General features: G+C 44.5%; 1 protein-coding gene across 1 annotated transcript in view; it reads left to right on the top strand.

The window, feature by feature from the left end:
- The window catches only part of radil (Ras association and DIL domains), a 141,579-nt gene that overhangs the window by 32,212 nt on the left and 87,592 nt on the right, over positions 1-21,775 (top strand). Inside the window, exons 2-5 of the mRNA XM_041206925.1 lie at positions 8,835-9,139; positions 10,968-11,654; positions 14,833-14,870; positions 17,630-17,787. Of these exons, the coding sequence (XP_041062859.1) occupies positions 8,835-9,139; positions 10,968-11,654; positions 14,833-14,870; positions 17,630-17,787 (1,188 nt within the window). The remainder of the gene's footprint in view (positions 1-8,834; positions 9,140-10,967; positions 11,655-14,832; positions 14,871-17,629; positions 17,788-21,775) is intronic.

The following is a 21,775-nucleotide window of genomic DNA, read 5'->3' on the forward strand; positions in this document are numbered from 1 at the left end:
ATGATGGCAGAGAAGAGAGCAATTGAGGTGCCTGGCTGCATAGAGGGAGGAGTAGCAGCCTCTGGAACAAGGGTCGGCTGGAGCTCCCGAACATGCCGATGAAGAGCCACAGTGAGCTGTGGCTGATCGGCGCCAAGCTAGACCCAGGGTCTATAGTGGCCACCTTTCATTCCTGCAGATGACCGAGAACCAGTGTCGCCGAAGACTGTGCATGCCTAGGGAACTGGTCAGTCATATCTGCCAGCTGCTGCAGGATTTGGTGCCATGTGGACATGGAGGGGATCCACTGCCAGTGGCCATGAAAGTGGCAGACTTGCTTAATTTCTATGCCTGTGGCTCCTTTCAGGACTCCACAGGTAACCTCTGTGGGATATCATAAGCCTCTACCCACAAATACATCCATGAGGTCACGGATGCCATCTTCACGCAGGCACACAGCTTTATGCAATTCGCCCAAGACCAGGAGGGCCAGGATGCAAGAGCGCTGGGGTATGCCCATATCTCAGGTTTCCCACAGGTGCGGGGTGCCACCGATTGCACTCCTGTGGTGCTCAGATCGCCGCCACAACACGCGGTCAACTATGTCAACCGCAAGGGATTCCATCTGCTGAATATACAGCTGCTGTGCATCCTGTAAGTCTGCGCATGGTTTCCAGGGAGCATGCATGACTCCTACATTCTCAGTCGGTCACAGATCCCTGACATCTTCCAGGGTCCACAGAGACTGCAGGGAGGGCTCCTCAGGGACATGGGCTACCTGTAGAGGTCATGGCCCGTGCAGCAGCCTCAGACTGCAGCAGAACGAAGGTATAACAAGGCTTATGTTGCAACTCGCAACTTGGTGGAGCAAAGCATCGGGATGCTGAAAATGAGGTTCAGGTGCCTGGACCGGTCTGGTGGAGCTCTGCAGCCCACAGAGGGTGTCATGCATTATCGTTGCCAGCTGTTCCCTTTACAACCTGGCGCTGCACCAGGGAGAGGAGCTGACTGAGGAGAAGATGCAGGAGCTGGAGGTTTCCTCCGATGAGGAGGACGTTGACGGTAATGAGGGTGAGGAGGACCTCGAAGGCAACGATGATAGCAATGAGGCCCTTGCACAGGCCAAATGCGGCAGGCACGTTTGGGAGGCCCTCATAACTGCTAGATTTGTGGAGGATGTTGACGACATGCAGTGAGGAGACACCATAAGATCCCCACATTGCACCTCTGAACGTTTGACTCCAGTCTAGCTTATGGCAGCGCACATACCCTCTATAATAATGTTCCTGTCATGGAGATGCAGTGGAGGCCCTAATAGTCACTCGATTTTAGGAGGATGATGCAGTGAGGGCACTCCATAGATCTTCACATAGCCTCTGAGAATGGCTGACTCCTGTCTGGCCGAGGGCAGCTTGTTTATGCTCTGTGATTAGGTTCATATCATAGAGATGCAGCCATTAAACTTTAAAAGCATCTGATTCTTTGTCTGCCTTCAGCACCTGAGCCTTTCAGGGTCACAGCGTCACTGGTCACAGATGCTGAAGAGATGGTGGCCAGCCCCATCTTAAAGGTGGAGAGTCGCACCTTAAAGGCTGAGAATACACAGAGAGAATGTTGGAACTCTGTGACACCTGCCCTCAACATTCTAGAAGCAATGACAAGCACCATAGAGCTGCAGGCATCAGTAATGTGCCCAGGGATTGTGAGGCCGGACTATCACTTTGTTCTGAAGGCTGCACAAAGCACAGGGAAGAAGCCCTGGACTGAGGCACCTGCCTTTATCTTGTGCAGAAAGCCTCCACATCTGATTGACATGAACACTGCTCATCAGAACAAGGAGCCATAGGCAGGGGGACATTCTTGGGAGTTTATTGACAATAGTGAACATTATGTGCAAGTGATTAACACTCGTGCCCAGGCTGTTAAACCCTATAAGTCTGGGGCAGCTGACCGGCATCCTCGACGGTCTCTCATGGGGCAAATCCCCAGGACTGGACGGGCTGACCGTGGAGTTCTTCAGGGCATTCTGGGATGTCCTGGGGAGCGACTTCATGGGGTCCTGGGGAAGAGTATCACCACTGGGGAGATGCCCCTTTCGTGGCGCAGGGCCGTGATTGCCCTGCTGCCGAAGAAGGGGAATCTCCGGCGCCTTAAAAACTGGCGCCCTGTCTCCCCCCTCAGCATGGACTATAAAATCTTTACCAGAGCTTTGTCTTCTCGGCTTGGCACCGTGCTGGACCACATGATTCCCCCCCGACCAGTCTTACACCATCCCGGGCCGCACAATTTATGATAATATCCATATGGTCCGGGACATTATGCACTATTCCCAGAGGGCTGGTCTGTCGAGCGCCTTCCTGTCCCTTGATCAGGAGAAGGCGTTCAACAGGATGGATCACGAATATTTACTCGGAACTCTGCGAGCATTCAGGTTCGGGACACATTTTGTCGCCCGGATCCAACTTCTGTACACTGCTGCAGAGTGTCTAGTTAAGGTTAACGGGTCCCTGACGGCGCCCCTTCGCTTTGGGAGACGGGAACGTCAGGGCTGCCCCTGTCTGGCCAGTTGTATTCTATCTCCGTAGAGCCTTTCCTGCACCTCTTGTGGAGGAGATTGTCGGGATTGGTTCTGCGTGGGCCAGGCATTGAGGTGGTCCTTTCGGCTTACGCCGATGATGTGCTGCTTATGTTCAGCGACCCGCCTGACCTGCGGAGGATGTGGGAGTGCCAGGAGGTTTACTCTGCCGCTTCTTCTGCCAGGATCAACTGGGATAAATGTTCTGGACTCCTGGTCAGCCCGTGGCAGATGGATCCCTTACCCGAGGAGCTCAGGTCTTTCACCTGGAGCAGGACCAGCATCCAATACCTGGGGGTCCATCTCTGCCCTGCTGAGGAATCCTGGCTGGCGAACTGGCAGGAACTGGAGATGAAAGCCTGCGGCGCTGGACGGGACTGCTCCGAGTGCTGTCTTACTGGGGTCAGGTTCTGGTCATAAATCAGCTGATCGCCTCCATGTTGTGGTATTGGCTGCTCACCTTGATCCCTCTCCCGGACTTTGTCGCAAAAATCCGGAGAATACTAGTCGACTTCTTCTGGGACAAAAGATTGCACTGGGTCGCTGCTGAGGTTCTGAGTCTCCAGCTTAGTGTGGGCGGTCAGGTGCCAGTGTGCCTATGCACACAGGTGGCGATCTTCCACCTTCAGACCCTGCAGCAATACCTTTATGTCGAGCCCCCTCTGAGATGGTATGCCCTGACGACATATTTCTTCCGCCAGGTGCACGACCTGAATTATGACGTGCAGCTCCTGTTTATAGAGAAGAGGGGCCTCAGTGGCTCCTTTGCAGGCGTTGCCCATCTTTTACCAGGACCTGATCAAAGTCTGGAATGTAGTCGCCTCACGACGCAGCTCTCCCCCGTCAAGAGTAGCGGCTGTCATCAGAGAGCCGCTGCTCAGGAATCCGCCCCTTTGTCCTTTTCAGTGGCGGGCGAAGAGGAGGGCTGTGGCTGCCAGGGTGACCAGGATCGGGGACGTGCTGGGTGGTGGAGGAGTGGGCTGGATGCTCCCGCAGGAGTTGGCGCGTCTGAGAGTGTCCGGCTCGTAGCCGATGCCATCCGAGACCTAAGGACGGTCGTGCTCGGACCCGACGTAATTTTAGGTCTCAAGTGGCCCAGATGCGCGGTGGTCTTCTTGCTGAACGTTCCCCTGTTCAGACGGAATTCCACATTGGCTCCAAGCTCCGAGCCCTCCCTCGGGTGCCGGTGCCCCGTAATGTGAGCCGCCTCGGGGACATGCTCTCCGTGTCATTTGGCACAGCATGGAATAGCTTTCTGTACGGACTGCTGCTGCACACCTTTAATTTTCTCGCCCTTGCCCGCCGCCCGGACACGCCCTGGCGTGCTTTGTTGCCGTCCGGTGGCAGGGGTCCCCGTTGGGAGGTCCTCTATGGAGGTGTCCTCCTGCTTTCCATCGGGGACCTAGAATGGAGAGTGTTGCACGCAGCAGTCCCCTACAAACGAAGGATGTGTAGGTTCACGGACTCCCAGGACACCTGCCCTTTTTGTGGTCTTGTGAAGTCCTTGGACCATGCTTATATAGGCTGTAGTAGGCTGCACTCCCTTTTCAGTTACTTGAAAAACCTTTATTAATGTTTTGTTTGCACTTCAGTCCCATGCTCCTGATCTACGGACACCTGGTGCGGAGGGGGGCCGGGAAGGAGGAGGACCTTCTTGTGAACCTGCTCCTGGGCCTGGCCAAGTTGGCCATTAACAGGTCCAGGCAGCGGGTGATCGAGGGGGTCATCCTGCCCAATTGTTTGTCCCTCTTCCGCGGCTACGTTCGCGGCCAGGTGTCCCTGGAGAGGGAGCATGCGGTGTCTGCCGGCACCCTCGAGGCCTTCCGTGCCCGGTGGGCACCGCGGGAACTGGGGTGCTTTATCGACCCCCTTAATCACATTTTGGTTTAATGTTTGTAAGTTTCCTTTAAACTTTGTACTTAGTTTTACAGCTGACCTTACTTACTGTGTTTGCTTTATCCCTTATTTTGTTGATTTAGTTTAATTGGTTGACTCTCAAAAGAATTACATCCTCTTAACCTTCCTAACCCTGCTGCTATGCTTTGGTGCTCCCCGGACATCCACAGCGGAGGTGGAGGCAGCCTGCCGACTGCTGCACCTCGTCTGTGATGATCTTGGCAGGCATCCACTGGAGAGCTAAGACCTGGAGGGCCCCGCCCTGCTTTCAGGGTCCTGCTGTGTGGCAGAGGAACCCTCCTTGGCCTGTGGAGCTGGAGCTGCTGAGGTCACAGGAAGAGGGGATTCAGATGGGCTGGACACTCCTGGAGTCACTTGGATGGATGACCCTGGGGGTACACCTGCTGATCCTCCTCCCTATGGGTGCCCAAGGACCCCTGGCTGACTCCTTGAGGAGAAGGGGTAGCTGGAGTGAGATTGTGCTGCCCCGCACCACTCTCGCGTACACACTGTTGGAGGCTAACTATTGGGTTAGCAATGGAGTTCAGCCCACACAGCAATGTAGGAGTGACGTCCTGGAGCAAGGTATCCATGGCAGCTACCCTCCTACCAGTGTTAAACTTGGTGTGTTGGCACGCTGACGCTATCACCTCAGCCTGAAGGCAGACGGACTCCTTGATCGTGCCTTGCAATCTGAGAAGTGCAGCAGACATCCCTTCCTGATGTTCCTAAGCTTACCTTTGCAGCTCCAGCAACTGTGACATGACTGAGTCTAGAGGCTCGTCACCTGACTCGGACTCAGCAATTTTCTGGACTCCAGCTGTCCTCTAAGTGCTGGAAATCTGGGGAGTCCCTGCCGCCGCCTGCCATGGATCAGAAAGTGCGATGTGCTCACCAGATTGTGATCCCGAAGCTACTCTAAAACTAGGTCCCACCGAGGTGTGTCTCTCTGCGCTGGTGGAGGGTATGGGTGAGCGCTGTGACGGGACTTCAGGGAGGGTTTCAGTGGATTCCTCTTCTGAGCTTCCCTTGGGGCTTGATTGGAGGCCCTGCGTCATGGACTCTCTTGGCAGTTTCCGAGATGTGCCTGCAAAAGCAAGGAGAGATAATTAGTGAATGACAGTGGCCTGTGAAACAGGGCACATCACTGACAGCATGGTTGTCTGATGGATGTTGCACTGCTGGATTCTCACTTGGTAGAGCAGCACCGACCTCACTGTCAGCACAGGACCGGTCCAGATCGTCACCAGCCAGCTGGATGGCTCTGTTTTCAAAGTCAATGATGACCTTGATTTCAGGCATTCCTCCACCGGTCTGTGACCTCTCCCTCTTGTTATGTGCCAGCTTGTCCTGCATGAATAGTGATGGAGAGAATGTAAGCAGGACACCTGCCAGGCCAGATGAAAAGTAAGCCTAGCATGTGTGGGTGGTGAGCGGTCCCATAGATGGGATGAGGACAATGACAGTGACTGTGAGAGAATAAATGGTGATGTCCCTTGAACTGGCAGTAAGTGAGGGCCCTGTGGATGTGTGATGGGTTTGTGAGTGTGTGAGTTGAGAGTGATGAGAAGAGTGACTTACTCTGGCGGCACAGAGGAGATCATTTAAGCTCTTGCAGCACTGGGTGGCTGTCCTGTTTTGCAGGGCGTTGGCGCTGACCACTGCTTCCACCATTTTCCAAGCAAGATTAGTGATGTTCCTGCCTAGCCTGGTCCAGAACAGGGGTAGAGGACGTCACGGTGAGCCTCCTCTGCATTCAAAAGGGGCTCAAGGGACACGTCACTGAAGCGGGGGGGCTGCAGTCTTTTTGCCTTTCGGGGCCATCCTGTCGTCCATGTGGCTGAAAGTCCTGGGTTGGAAGCACTGAGAGATTTGTGTACAGCTGCATTTTCATTTTGGCACCGGTGTGATGAAACAGCGAGGTGATGACCTGGAAGGTGAATGAGAGCCCGCTCGCCATGGAAATGCCATATTTCCCTGGAATGCATTATTAATGCGGTGGGTTTGGGACAATATGGCGTGAAAAGCTGCCATTGCGGCCAGCGGGTAAGACGTCATTTTACCTGCTTGTTACTATACTTAGTGCAAATCTGGAACAATTCTGCCTAGGGCTTTGCTTAACTTGAGAGAGAGAGAGAGAGGGAGAGATTCCATACTGTTCCATTAATTGCTTTTCCATATTCCTCCAATGATCTTCTCTCTCTAACTCTGGCTTGGCAAAACCAGTTCTGCTGTAGTCATTGTTATAGAACAAGTAATCACAATTTGATGTTTCATCTCAGAAACTTTGACACATTTCAAGACAGTACAAACCAACGGGAGATGGGATTATCTTGTCCACCAGAGGGGGTTTGAGTGTCAGTTGGGTGTATATCCTGGCTAGTTAACCATTGTCTTGACAGAATTACAGTTGACTAAAGTCCAGTACTTTGCATTTTTAATGGCTTCCTTTCAGTAGTCCCTTTTTGAGGTGGACCGTGACACCCCCCACAGGTGTAAAATTCCATGAAATGTGTCAGGGCAGGTCCGCAGTACAATCCATAAAAGAACTTTCCAGAAAAGTGGTCAACTTGTAATACCAGACATCAGTTGACCTGTGGTAGCCATCTTTCCTTGTATTTTTTTGAAAAACAGGCCTACCTTTATGAGTTCAATACATTTTTGGTTAGCTGGTGAAGCTATAGCAGGTCTCAATTTCCTGATGTCGTGACAGCACAAACGCCTGCATCCTGCGCGATTGTATATATGCGCTGTGAATGAAATTTTGGGACTCCATCACCACTCATGGAAAAAATGTTAATGGAACAATAAGGAATCTCTCTCTTTTAAGTTAAGCAAAACCCTTTCTCTTAACAGTTCAAAATTTCAAAAACCATTCACAGAAATAGTATATTTCCATTGGAAGGAACCTCAGGAGAAACTCTCTGATTTCTGGAAAAGACGGCTTAGGGATTAAAAAAGAAAATTGGCTCCAGTAAGAGCAACTACATGGACTCCAATTCAACCCTGGGATTTTAAAGGAACCAGTTAACTTAAAACAGCTACAACGTTCAATAATCAATGCCTCAAAGACAAACAAAGGACTTCTAACCACATATTCTTTTAATTTTTATTTGGACTTTAACTTTTCCTTACTTCTGATATCTTTGTGTGTGTAACGTTATGCCTTTTATTATTTTTTCCCTCAGGTTTAGTAGTTAATAAACTTGCTCTTTGTTGAGGGTCAAGTGCTAAAACAAAAGAAAACAGAGAAAAGCACATATATATTTTAAATTGAAAATCTCTGATTTAAAAAGAAATCCAGTAATTGTACCACCCTGCATGCTATTAAAATACATGATGAGAGTTTTGTAGCATTGTGGGAAACCTCAATGTATTAAGAGAGGAGCAGAGCTGTTTATATGAAAGAAAAAGCTTGTTGTTATATAACACTAACATTTCTCATAAAATACACTTTTCCTAAAATGTATTGATTGTTTAAAACAAAATTGTGCAGTGGTGCAATGATCACTGCTGAAACTGGAAAAAAAGCACCAGTGATAGCATCTACAACTCATCTTTAATGGCAACAATGACTATATATATATCTCCTCTCCACTCACATCCCCTTCCTCACTGTTTCCTCCAAGTGCACCCCCTCCACTCCCTGCCAATCCCTGCCTTACCTTACTGCTAGCGTTAATACAGGTGAGGAAATGGTTTTCTGTCATGGTAACTACAAACAAATATTTTTAGATAATTATGGTTTCAAGCCAAACAAGTTATTTATTTATTAATGTACAATAAAAGCAGTTACTATATGGGAGATTAAGTGGAAAAACTTTTAAAAATCAGTTACCCTGTGAAACTATTACTCATATCCTCGAAGTAAACTGAATTATGGGTGATTTTAAAATGATTTAGCGCATTTATAAAGAGCATCTACCTTACCGACAAGATTTGGTGACAACTTGTAGTCTTGTTAGTTGATCTTAGTTGAAAGGGGTGGAGGTAAACAACAGCTGTGCTACAATTGTTCTCAATTCTCCTTGATTTGGGAGTGGATAATCAATTACCATCCCCAATCCCTGCTGAAGTGACTTATGCGTGGATGTTGGTGAGTACATGATTGGGTTTGGCTATGATGCCTGAATCATTCAAATAGCTTGTCAAACCTCATTGGCAAGCCTCATACATGTATAATGGCCACTTATGGAAAGTATTAAAGAGAGACTGATGTCAACAGAAAGTTTTAAGGAAGACGAAAATTTTTTAAAAATTAACTATGTTTTAACATTTTAGTCATCAATTTTTTTATATTACTGGAAAAATAAAATGGTGCTATAATTATTGAATAGAATAGAGTACAATTAAAAGGGAATTTGTTTTCTTTTAACTGTTTTAGATATAAATGCTCAAGCACGGAAACTGCAGAGAAACCGGGCAAAAGGTAACATTTCAACAATGTCTGGCTACAGATATAAATTAGCACCTCTTCGACGCAGCATCAGTGAAACAAGCCTTACTGTCACTGAAAATCAGGGGGAGGAACAACATAGACTTTATTCAACGCTGCCTGGGCTGGCTGGAAGGAGGATCAATCGATGCAGAAAGGACAGACTTTGCAGCACAAACAATAAAGTGAAACAAGGAGGTAGCATCCACCAGGTCCCTCACCTTCTCCTTCTTCAGGGATATAACCATCAGAATGTAAGAGCAAGTAGCACATTTCTGTACAATATTCTTTCAGGACTTTTAAAAATCTGGGCTAGAAGAATACAGTTACTAGTGCAAAACCAGTGAAAAGTTAGAGGTGCACTGGACTTTTCCACAAATGGTGATCCTTCAAGTGCAAACAGCAAATATTCATATGCATTTCATAGATCAGTAGAAAAAATGCAAGTCTATGTGTAATAGATAAACATTTAACCATGCAACCTGGGTATTTCACTAGTTAGCAACTAGAACTCTGAAGCTCGGGGATAACAATGTTTTATTGGATTAATACTAGGTCATGATTTACTGCTGAGATTGGGAGTGATTAGCCCTTCCATTGGTTATCAAAGTAGTACCCAGTGAAGGTGGTAAGGTTGGGAGTCGGACTGTCTCATTGATCAGCCAAAACTTTATGTGAGGTGTTACTTCACAGTGCTTCCTAAGTCAGCCTGACTTTGTACTTATCTTGGGCTGGTATGGGGGAAGGAAATAGGATAATGATTCATGATCTCCAAGGCCTGAATTAGATAATCCATTAGGTGGCCCAAGGAAGGGAATGCTGGCCAAGGCCCCCATTTGCCTGCTTGGTCACTATGCACTAGGTTGATTGATATTCTAGCAGCAAGCGTTTTTGGGGTTGATAGAGTGGAAAGCTGCAGGAACTGCTGGGGGTGGGGTGGGGGGTGGTTTCTCAATATTAATTTTCTGGATCAGTGGGGTGATGGAATTGTCATGTTTGCTTGGAAATGACAATGGTTTCAGTTTCACCCAGATATAGACTCTTGAACATAAATTGCATTTTGGGAATTAAGGTCAGTACTACCTCACATGAAATTAAAATAAGAATCCCTCCCTAGTTACACTTGCTTGAAAGAACACATTGCAAAATCGTTTCTCTGATACAACATAATCTCAAACCCAGTGTCCATTCTGTGTGGTTAGATGCCAAATCTATTGCTAAAACAGAGCATCATTATAATGAAAGGCATGTAACACTGGAAATGCTAATAAAACCATCACCTACAGACATAACTGGTACTACACGTTAATGTTGATACTTTTAAAATTGGATTTCCCGTGGACAAATCCTGACAGAGGTTTCAATATATTTTGATGGAATGTTCCAACTCACTTATTAGTCTTAATATGTTAATATGCAGACACAATTTTATATACATATAGAGATTAACAATGTATAGTGACTGATTTGCAGGACCAAACTGGCATGATTGTTGCAGGGAGCCCCCTCATAGTCTAAAAGCTTATTTAAAGTATGTTGATGGCATTTGAGTTTCTGAGATGATCGGAAAGCCTTTTGTTCTCACTATTTCCATAGTGACATTAATTGGGAGAGTGAAGAAATGAATAGCGATCATTAAATATATATCATTTCACTGCTGAGTTTTTCCAGGTAATTCTGTTTTTGTATTAAATAACTGCTTGTTTAATCTACGTCCTATTACATAGCAAGGGTTTATTGTTAAAAATCCTCACACGTCATTCTTTACTATGAGCAAAATGTTTCTGTTTCATAAAAAAATGTTGAATTATAGTTTTAGGCATGCTGATACCAATCAGGATGTACTTAAAATCATTTACTTGATAGAACATTAGATGAAAGACTTTGCTCGCCGTGTGGGTATTTGGCTTGGTGAAATGATTAGAAAGATAGATGGAAGATTTTTCTGGCCCTTGGGGTGTTCCCATTAAAAGACATTTTGCTGCAGTTGCATTGGTAGTCTTGGCTGTAACGTTAGAACTCTGCTTTTGAACTGGTGAGTGAGAATGTGAAGCATGCAGCCTCTGGGTTTTGTTTTTACAGGATTGTTTAGTGTACCGTCTAGATTATGAGAAGGTAATCGTTGGACAAACGGCCACGGCAAAGCCAAATATATGTTTGTCATCACCCGACATCTTTTCTCTGCACTGCAAAATCAGAAGGATTAAACGGTCAAATAAATACGGTCGCTTCGTTGAGGAACAGACTATATTGGAGCCATCTCCAAATGCCTGTATTTTAGTAAACTGCACACCAACGGAAGGGCCAGCAGAACTCAAGCACGGCGACCTAGTTGGATTTGGACAGCATTATCTTTTTCTCTTCAAAGATCCTTCGGGTGTTAAAAAGCTGCCAGCCCACACTTTTTCCATGCTGAGACATTTGCACCACTTGCCTGAGCATACAAGTAGCCGGAAAGTTCCCGTCTGTAACACGTGTGGCTCAGTTATCAAGAATGGTTTGGCAAGCAAGCACAAAAATCCTAATGCTTCTGCAAACAGAAATAACAGTATTCAGAAAAAGAAGCTGCAACTAGAATATGAAAGGGCATTTGAAGATGTGCTGATCAATAAAATCTTGACCCTGATCGAACCTAGTGGAGATGACCACAAACTGACTCCAGCTTGCCTGCTGTGTCTGTGTGTCCAGCACTCAGCTACTACTTTCAAGACAGGTGATTTTATGAAGCTCCTTCTGAAGATTGTGAACAGGATGCAAGCTATAGCACTGGTTAGTACCCTGTTACCTAATATCGGAGTTATAATTATATTTGGGTTTATAACATGCTTTAACATAATCTTAACAACTTTATGCCATTAACACACTTCGATAGAGTGTATTCAGTCAAAATTTGGCATTGATTCCAATGAGATATTAGAACTGATGGCCAAAAGCTTAGTCAAAGAGGCAGGTCTTAAGATGCATCTTAAAAAAGAAGAGTGAGGAGATAGGTGGAGAGGTTCAGGGAGGGAATTCCAGAGTTCCTGGTTGTCAAAGCACTTAGCTGTTTGGGGTTTAATGATTTTGCTCCCTAGTCAGACTCATCTTTAAAAGGAGCTGAAAGCAATAGATCACATTTGTTAAAATATTTGTATTCAACAAAGTTTTGCACAGGTTATTTGTTTCAAGTTTCTGGGCAAGGTCTTCCGGTTGGTGAGCAGGGGCAGGGCCCGCTCGCCGACGGGTGAAATGATGCAGGATGACTTCAGGTGGAACTCCTGACCTCACTAATTAAAATCATTAATAGATCTACCTGTCCAACCTTAAGGTTGGTGGGCAGGCCAGGAGCCCTGGCGGGCTTCAGAAAAAACATGAAACCTCATCCACTGGCGGGATGAAGTTTCAGTTGAAGTTATGGACATGTCCCAACTCATGTGACAGTGTCACATGAGGGGACATGTCAGGGAAATTTTTCCATCATTTTTATTGCAAATTTTAATTTGGAGCCGATCTCCCTGAGGCAGCACTTAGCCTCAGGGAGATCAGTGCACTCTTTTGAGCGCATGCGCAAAAGAGCGCACTCCCGGCTGAGGGAGTACTTACCTGGCGGACCTCACACTGGGCGGGCCTAATTGGCCAATTAAGGCCTGCCCACATAAAATGGTGATGTGCCCCCAATCAGGGGCAGCGATCGGAGGTACGCCCACCTGCTCCCGCACTTCCCCGCCCAACGGGGGGAAATTTTACCCCATCTTTTTAATCTGTGCTTTCCCCAATCGGCCAATATGTAAAAACTATCTGGCTCTTTAATGTTCTGTTGGTGTGTTTCAGACATTTCACAGCCAATTAATTTGAAGTGTAGTCATTACTATTATGTAGCTAAATGTGGCAGCGAATTAGCCAACAGCAAGATTCCACAAACAGAAAATGAGATGAATCACCAGTTAATCAGATTTTCTTTGGTGATGTTCTAAGTACTAATCACTGGCCTTGGAGATTTCTCTGCTCCTTTTAAAACAAAGCTATAGGAACTTTTACATTCACTTGAAAAGGTAAATGTGGCTTTAGTTTGACATCTCACTAGAATGTTGGAGGTACCATCTATACCGTCTAATCATTACTACATTGTAGTGGCACGCCATCTGATTTAGCAATGTAAATTAATGATGTACACTGATGTAGAAGTCAGCTGTTATTCGTGGTGTGCTAGATGGGCTCACTTGTTAGATTGATATTTCTGGGGGTCACATTCAAGGCTGTAGCACAATGGAGGATAGAGCCCAAACTGACAGTAGAAGAGACTTGATATAAAAAAATAAAATCTCATTGTTTAAGCACATGCACAGTGACTTGTTGAATGTAGTTTTGAATGAGATGATTGCTTCATGTGGATGCACAATATGAGGGGGATGTCTATCAGACCAGGCCAATCACAGTCCATAGCCAGTAGTCAGTGCTAATTATGTTTGTATTGATATAGCGACTGGTATGGACTATAAGCTCGCTTTGTGGAAGTATCTATGGGGGCAATTTTAACTTTGGATGACAGTATAGAATGGGTATATTAATGGCCACTACAGTAAAAACCAAATATTTGAGGCAGGGAGGTCATCAGAGCACTGTTAATGATTGACCATTCAGCTTAACTTATTATTAATGGGCATTAGCAGTAGACCCATCACTGGAGATTGAGGTTGTTCCCATCAGGCTTCAGATAAATCTGCACGCCATTGCCCTAATAGGTAATGTAGTCGTATCTGGACAAGCAGTGGAAAGCCTGCCACAGCACTGTGTTAACTTCACAGTCTTGCAGCTGATTAAACTTCAACACTTGGCAGAGCTCTAAGCTTTGGCTGGTACTAATTTTTGCCTAAGCTCTCTGGCAAGTTGGGTGTATGTGCAAGGAAAGACTGTGCACACTCGGATGAGCAGAACTACTTGTATGGATTTCTCAGTAGATTGGAGAGACCTTAGCATGGTGAATGGTTTTTGTATATCTTGACATAAACTTGTCCAAATAAAAATAGTGAAAAACAGAATAAACGTGAAAACACATTGGAAGGGAGAACATTGCCTCTTACGTGATCATGACCTACACACAGCATTACTTAAGTTGTTAATGGATAATTAAATAAAATGGAACATGTTAAGATTGAACTTGGATATTATGAAACTGCATATTCCAATGTAACTAATTAGATAACATTTCTTCCCAAGAGGAAATGACTGCCCAAACTACAATGAAAATTCTGAGATCTGATTTTCTATTACATACTAAATAAACCCCCCCAACCCCCACCAAATTTACAGGGCTTTGGGGGAAAAGGCAGGGGAGCAGCATAGGCGAATTGCTCCTTCAGAGGGCTGGCAGAATGACCTCCTTCTGCGCTGTAATCATTCTATAATTCTATGAAGTCCAGCATGGCCCATACCGTACCAGCATTGTGTGCAACGAGAATGCCATTTTGAACACTAATGACACCCATAGTACTGAAAACCCAGCTGCCACAGAGCCAGATTTCTAGCCCTTAATGGCTGTTTAGTAGAATCTAAATACACATTGCAGAATTGTCTAGGTTCTAGTCGCAGTCCTTTTTTGCTGGGAATGCAGTTAATTTCCGATCAGACTCACATAGCCAACTATTTGTATGAAAATTTGACATTGTAAAACTCTACCCCACCTGAAAATCTCCACATATTTCTTTTAACAAGCACAAATCTGACTGACTTTCAATGGGCATATTTTTTGTTTACAAGTTATTTATAATTACCAGTTAAAGTTTCTGTTTTAACAAAAGTAACTTTTTCAACTTAAAGCTTGGGTTTTCATAGATAGTTATGAGTGCTGCAAGTATTCCAAATCTCAGGAAATCAAAGCCTCAAAACATGATAAGTGCGTAAGTACCTAAGTTGTGTTACATTCAGATTGTCATTTTCCTGTTTAGAGCGGATGTATTATTTTCCACAGGGCAAGACCAGAGAATTGGCAGAAAAACAGTCTGAACAGTAAGTCATTTAAATTTGTCATATACACACAACACTAATAATTCACTAATTTTGGTTCTGCAGATTCTTTAGTCCCTTCACTGTGTCAGCAACGTCAAAAAAATATAGTAAGTCCACAGTCCAGGGTTGACCTCTAAAGAGACTAATTCTTCTCACTTCAGTGATATAAAGCAAATGTGATGAGATGGGTAGGGGGCACACTTGATTGATATTATCTCACCATGAAGATTAGTCCAGGTGTTTGCAGTACAAAATGGTGATGGTCCTAGATTCCATGGAAAAACCCAGGGAATACCAATATTTTGTAAATGAGAACTTCTAAAATTAAAAACTGTACAGATGTATATAAATAAGAGTTTACCATCACCAGCACTTAACTCAAGGTTTACCATATTTTTTAACTTCTTTATTGACCACATTAATTTTCTTAATTCCTCTATGCATTTTAGGCAATGGTGTTTTTTATTTTCATTGAATTTTATTTTTATTACTTGTTTAAATATTCCATATATGCAGATTCTGTCCAACTCAATATAACTCAGTGAATGGATTAACTCTGCCTCTAGGGATTTATTATTACCCCAGAGTTAATTCCCTGATTCCAAGAATATTCAGCTTCAAACCATTACCAATACTAGGTAAATAAAACTCTTTAAAATGTCTTGTTTGATACTTAAAAGTTCTATTTCTCAGAATAAGGGATCGACCATTTCAGCCCGATCAGAGGATTGTGAACCTTTGGAATTCTGTACTCCAGAGACCTGTCAGTGCTCAATTGTTGAACATATTCAAGTCAGAGACTGACAGATTGTTAGATATTAAGGTAATTAATGGATATGGGGCTCGTGTGGAAAGATGGAGTTGAGGTAGTAGATCAGCCATGATCTAATTGAATAGCAGAGTCGACTCAAGTGGCTGAATAGCTTTCTCCTCCTATTTTCTTATGTTCTTTTGATTTTACTCTGGTGTGAAGTGAAATTTTTCTATGATTTAGCATCTTAAAAAGAAGCAAAAACTAGAAGATGGACACTTTTGGGTGTTTAGGGATGCTCCTGCTTGATCTGAGTCAGGGTGAACTTTTATGTACAGCTTCACTTTCGATCATCTGATGCTAGCCTAAGATTTGTTTTTTTACCCAGTTGGTTTGGTAATCTGAAGCTGAAACCTTGGATCATCAAGAAATCTTAAGTATTTAATGAACCTCCTAAAATATTTGAACCTAACTCTCAGTTGGTAGGATTTGAATTATTTCATCAAATTATTTGTTGCAGTGTGTTGAGGCCTGATCCACTCTGGTGCTGTTCCAAATTTGATTTTTCAAAGCATTCTAGTTTAAATGTTGAGAAGGCAAGATGTTTCCACTTTCTAAACTGAAATCAAGCTTTGGTTTGCTAAACTAACATTGATGAGAATCCATTTAAAATGAATGCATTTCCTTTGGCATTGTGATTGGAAAGCAAAGCTTAAATTTTAGCTGCTGGAAGGGAAACTGTCCTACTGTGTGTAAACACACATGTAAATAGAGTTCTCTATCTTTCTCCCAGACAGGAGTATAAGTGACTATTTTAACATGGGAACAGGAGTAGGCCATTCAGCTCCTCAAGTCTAATTCTGCCATTCAATTGGATTGTGACTGATCTATTTATCAGCCTTGGTTCCATATCCTTTAATACTCTTGCCTAACAAAAATCTATAAATCTCAGTTTAGAAATTTTTGATTGACCCCCAGTCTCAATAGTATTTTTGGTGGGAGAGTTCTAGTTTTACACTATCCTTTGTAGAAAGAAATGCTTCCTAACATCACCCCTCAATGTCCTAGTTCTAATTTTTAAGGTTGTGCCTCCTTTTTCTGGAAATAGTGTTAGTAAAGAGAAAGTATCAATTTCTTTAATCATCTGTAACTCCTCAATTAGATCGTCGCTTAATCCTCAATATTCGAGGGAATATTCCCAGTTGAGACCAAAATTGCAGATATACTCTGCCACCTACAATAGAAAAGCACCAATTAGATATTTTATTATCTAAATTTGTAGGTCTTTGGGGTCAGGTATGTCTCACTTTTGGTCCTGATTAGCAACTATACTAAATAGCTCTTCGTTTCAAAAAATTTCCTGCTCACTTTGAAGTTAGAAGTATTTCTAGAATTAATAGTTTGAGTCCCTACTGATTTCAATTAATTCCATGCTTGGTGAAAACTTTTATAGTTATTAAATTGTGAAGGCTACATACTGTTTCTTAATCAAGTTAATTTTGCTGATTATAATATTAAAGGGGTAAGTTTGGTATATAGTAAATTACAAGTATCCTATTAATGATGGATCATGCTCGGTTATTCCTCTTATTTCAAGGAATCATATGGCATATAAGGAGGCCATTCAGCCCATTGCTACTGTTCCAATGCTTTAAAAGAGCTATTCTACTAGTTCTACTTCCACTCTCTTACTGTATAACCCTGCAAATGTTCAAGTATATATTGAACTTCTTACTGAATCTGCTTACACGCCCCTTTCAGGCAGTGCATCATTTTTTATTCATTCACTCCGAAAAACATCTGCTTGAGGCACTATTCTTTGTCTGTAAAGTACCAAGTGTCAGAGTCCCAGGTAAAGCTCCACTATTTTGTTACAAGTAGTTTCTGTATTTGATCTCCATTTCAATTTTAGCTGTTACCTGATTTGTTTTACATAGGTAATGAGCAAAATGTCTCATTAATTATTTTCGTTTTATACCTTCTACAATCTCTTCCCAACTAACTCCAGCCAAGATCCAGCATCTCTACCTCTGCTCAGTGTTACAGACCTGGTTCCAGACCTCCAGCATATTTTCTTCTGGATGTCCAACTCCATTGAGCTGCTTTACTTCATCCAGCAGAGGGTCCCAGACTATATTCAGGGCATTGAGGATCTGGATGCACGAGGTAACGTTATGCAGTTAGCAGGTTGGGAAGTCAACGCAAGGGTGCATTGACAGTGGCTTGAGCATGTAACATGAAAGCTAAGTGTGGAGTTTTGTTTAAGGCTGAAAGCAAGCATTTACACACTGTAATTCATGGTGAGTGGAGTGTGCAGTAGCCGGAGTCCAATATTCTGTGGATGGATCAAATATATTTTTGAATGAATGATGTGGCAGAAGAAATAGTTTGCATCTGATGGGTTGAAATTATGTGTTAATTGATGCTATGTTTTATTTTGAGAACAGGTGGTTTGGAAATTCTTCCTAAGGGATTTTGATTGGATTTTTATAAAATCCATCATTCTATTTAAGGTTGGGATAAATATTTTCAAGCTGTTAGCAGGCAGACACCTTAATACAGTTGTAACGTAAAACGAACAGAATTACATTAAAAGAGAGAACAAGAAAGGCAACAAGCAACAACCAAATTCCACATGCGTTCATGTTTCTCAAACATCAGGGGTAGAATTTCCTTTTACTCGTGGGCGTAAGTCGTTCCTGGGCAGAGTACTTCGAAGGAAATCTGATGGAAAGCATCACACACTTGAAATGTGATGCATAGAAATGCTGTTTAATGTTAATTATATAAATTTCTATACTGGTTTACGTTTATACAAACAATAATGGACAGATGAAGACTTCTGGCCTATCCAGACAATTCATATATACACTCCCCACCTCACCCAAAAAATATCAGGGGTAACACTCTATTCTTCAGTAATATTTCTCACAAATGCAATTTCTATGAATTCCTTAATTGTTCAGGTGATCTCCAGGAATTTCCTCTGGCCTCCATGACTATTGCGAAGGGACAGCAGCAGTCCAAGAGGGGCCATGAGGAAGTTCTTGGCACATGTTATGAATTCTGACAGACAGCAATTTAGTTCCACTTTGTCTCTACTACTTTTGTCATCAAGCTCTGAAAAAAACTCACATTTAGTCAACTTTGCTATAATTCAATACATTCAGTAACTTAACGTGTCTTATTTTATTACCAAGGATCAGCACAAATGTTTTGAAGAAAGTTTTGTTGCACATTCGATCTCATTAGCATTTCCAATATTTTGCAATACTAAAAAATAACATGTATCCATAACATAACAGCAACTTTCATTTCTGAGCATGTTTACCATAGTAAAATGCTTTGAGTTGCTTCACAGGAGTGCAATCAGCCAACAATTGATACTGAGCTAAAGAAGGAGACATTAAGACAGGTGGCCAAATGCATGGTCAAAGACGAGATTTGAACAAGACATAGGATAAACAGGAATCAAATTTAAAACAAAAACAGAATTACCTGGAAAAACTCAGTAGGTCTGGCAGCATCGGCGGAGAAGTAAAGACTTAACGTTTTGAGTCCTCATGACCCTTCAGCAGAACTGGGTGAATCCAAGGAGAGGGGTGAAATATAAGCTGGTTTAAGGTGGGGGGGGGGTGGTGGAGAGAAGTGGAGGGGCTTGGTGTGGTTGTAGGGACAAGCAAGCAGTGATAGGAGCAGATAATCAAAAGATGTCACAGACAAAAGAACAAAAGAACACAGAGGTGTTGAAGTTGATGATATTATCTAAACGAATGTGCTAATTAAGAATGGATGGTAGGGCACTCAAGGTATAGCTCTACTGGAGGTGGGGGGCATAAAAGATTTAAAAGTAATGGAAATAGGTTGGAAAAGAAAAATCTATATAAATTATTGGAAAAAACAAAAGGAAGGGGGAAGAAACAGAAAGGAGGTGGGGATGGAGGAGGGAGGTCAAGATCTAAAGTTGTTGAATTCAGTATTCAGTCCGGAAGGCTATAAAGTGCCTAGTCGGAAGATGAGGTGCTGTTCCTCCAGTTTGCGTTGGGCTTCACTGGAACAATGCAGCAAGCCAAGGACAGACATGTGGGCAAGAGAGCAGGGTGGAGTGTTAAAATGGCAAGCGACAGGGAGGTTTGGGTCATTCTTGCAGACAGAGCGCAGGTGTTCTGCAAAGCGGTCGCCCAGTTTACGTTTGGTCTCTCCAATGTAGAGGAGACCGCATTGGGAGCAACGAATGTAGTAGACTAAATTGGGGGAAATGCAAGTGAAATGCTGCTTCACTTGAAAGGAGTGTTTGGGCCCTTGGACGGTGAGGAGAGAGGAAGTGAAGGGGCAGGTGTTGCATCTTTTGCGTGGGCATGGGGAGGTGCCATAGGTGGGGGTTGAGGAGTAGGGAGTGATGGAGGAGTGGACCAGGGTGTCCCAGAGGGAACGATCCCTACGGAATGCCGCCGGGGGGGTGAAGGGAAGATGTGTTCGGTGGTGGCATCATGCTTGAGTTGGCGGAAATGGCGGAGGATGATCCTTTGAATGCAGAGGCTGGTGGGGTGATAAGTGAGGACAAGGGGGACCCTATCATGTTTCTGGGAGGGAGGAGATGGTGTGAGGGCGGATGCGCAGGAGATGGGCCGGACACGATTGAGGGCCCTGTCAACGACCTTGGGTGGAGAACCTCGGTTAAGGAAGAAGGAGGACATGTCAGAGGAACTGTTTTTGAAGGTAGCATCATCAGAACAGATGTGACGGAGGCGAAGGAACTGAGAGAATGGGATGGAGTCCTTACAGGAAGCGGGGTGTGAGGAGCTGTAGTCGAGGTAGCTGTGGGAGTCGGTAGGCTTGTAATGGATATTGGTGGACAGTCTATCACCAGAGATTGAGACAGAGAGGTCAAGGAAGGGAAGGGAAGTGTCAGAGATGGACCATGTGAAAATGATGGAGGGGTGGAGATTGGAAGCAAAATTAATAAATCTCTCCAAGTCCCGACGAGAGCATGAAGCAGCACCAAAGTAATCATCTATGTACCGGAGAAAGAGAAGGCATGTGGAAGGCATCAAGCCATTGTCTCCAGGACTGTCACTGACCTCATCTCCTCTGGAGATCTTCCTCCCACAGCTTCCAACCTGATAGTCGCCCAACCTCGGACGGTCCGCTTCTACCTCCTACCCAAAATCCACAAACAGAACTGTGCCAGTAGACTGATCGTGTCAGCTTGCTCCTGTCCCACGGAACTCATTTCTCGTTATCTTGACTCCCTTCTCTCTCCCCTTGTCCAGTCCCTTCCCACCTACATCCGTGATTCCTCTGACATCTTACGTCACATCAACAATTTCCAGTTCCGTGGCCCCAAACGCTTCCTCTTCACCATGGACGTCCAATCCCTCTACACCTCCATCCCCTACCAGGATGGTCTGAAGGCCCTTAGCTTCTTCCTTGAACAGAGGCCCGAACAATCCCCATCCACCACTACTCTCCTTCGTCTGGCTGAACTTTTTCTCACACTGAACAATTCTTCCTTCAATTCCTCCCACTTCCTCCAAATAAAAGGTATGGCCAAGGGTACCCGCATGGGCCCCAGCTATGTCTGTCTCTTTATGGGGTATGTGGAACATTCCTTGTTCCAGTCCTACTCCGGCCCCCTTCCACAACTCTTTGTCCGGTACATCGGTGATTACTTCGGTGCTGCTTCATGCTCTCGTCGGGACTTGAAAAAATGTATTAATTTTGCTTCCAATCTCCACCCCTCCATCATTTTCACGTGGTCCATCTCTGATACTTCCCTTCCCTTCCTTGACCTCTCTGTCTCAATCTCTGGTGATAGACTGTCCACCAATATCCATTACAAGCCTACCGACTCCCACAGCTACCTCGACTACAGCTCCTCACACCCCGCTTCCTGTAAGGACTCCATCCCATTCTCTCAGTTCCTTCGCCTCCATCGCATCTGTTCCGATGATGCTACCTTCAAAAACAGTTCCTCTGACATGTCCTCCTTCTTCCTTAACCGAGGTTTTCCACCCACGGTCGTTGACAGGGCCCTCAATCGTGTCCGGCCCATCTCCTGCGCATCCGCCCTCACACCATCTCCTCCCTCCCAGAAACATGATAGAGTCCCCCTTGTTCTCACTTATCACCCCACCAGCCTCTGCATTCAAAG

Source organism: Carcharodon carcharias, chromosome 15 (assembly GCF_017639515.1).
Source record: "Carcharodon carcharias isolate sCarCar2 chromosome 15, sCarCar2.pri, whole genome shotgun sequence".
NCBI classification, from domain to species: Eukaryota; Metazoa; Chordata; class Chondrichthyes; order Lamniformes; family Lamnidae; genus Carcharodon; species Carcharodon carcharias.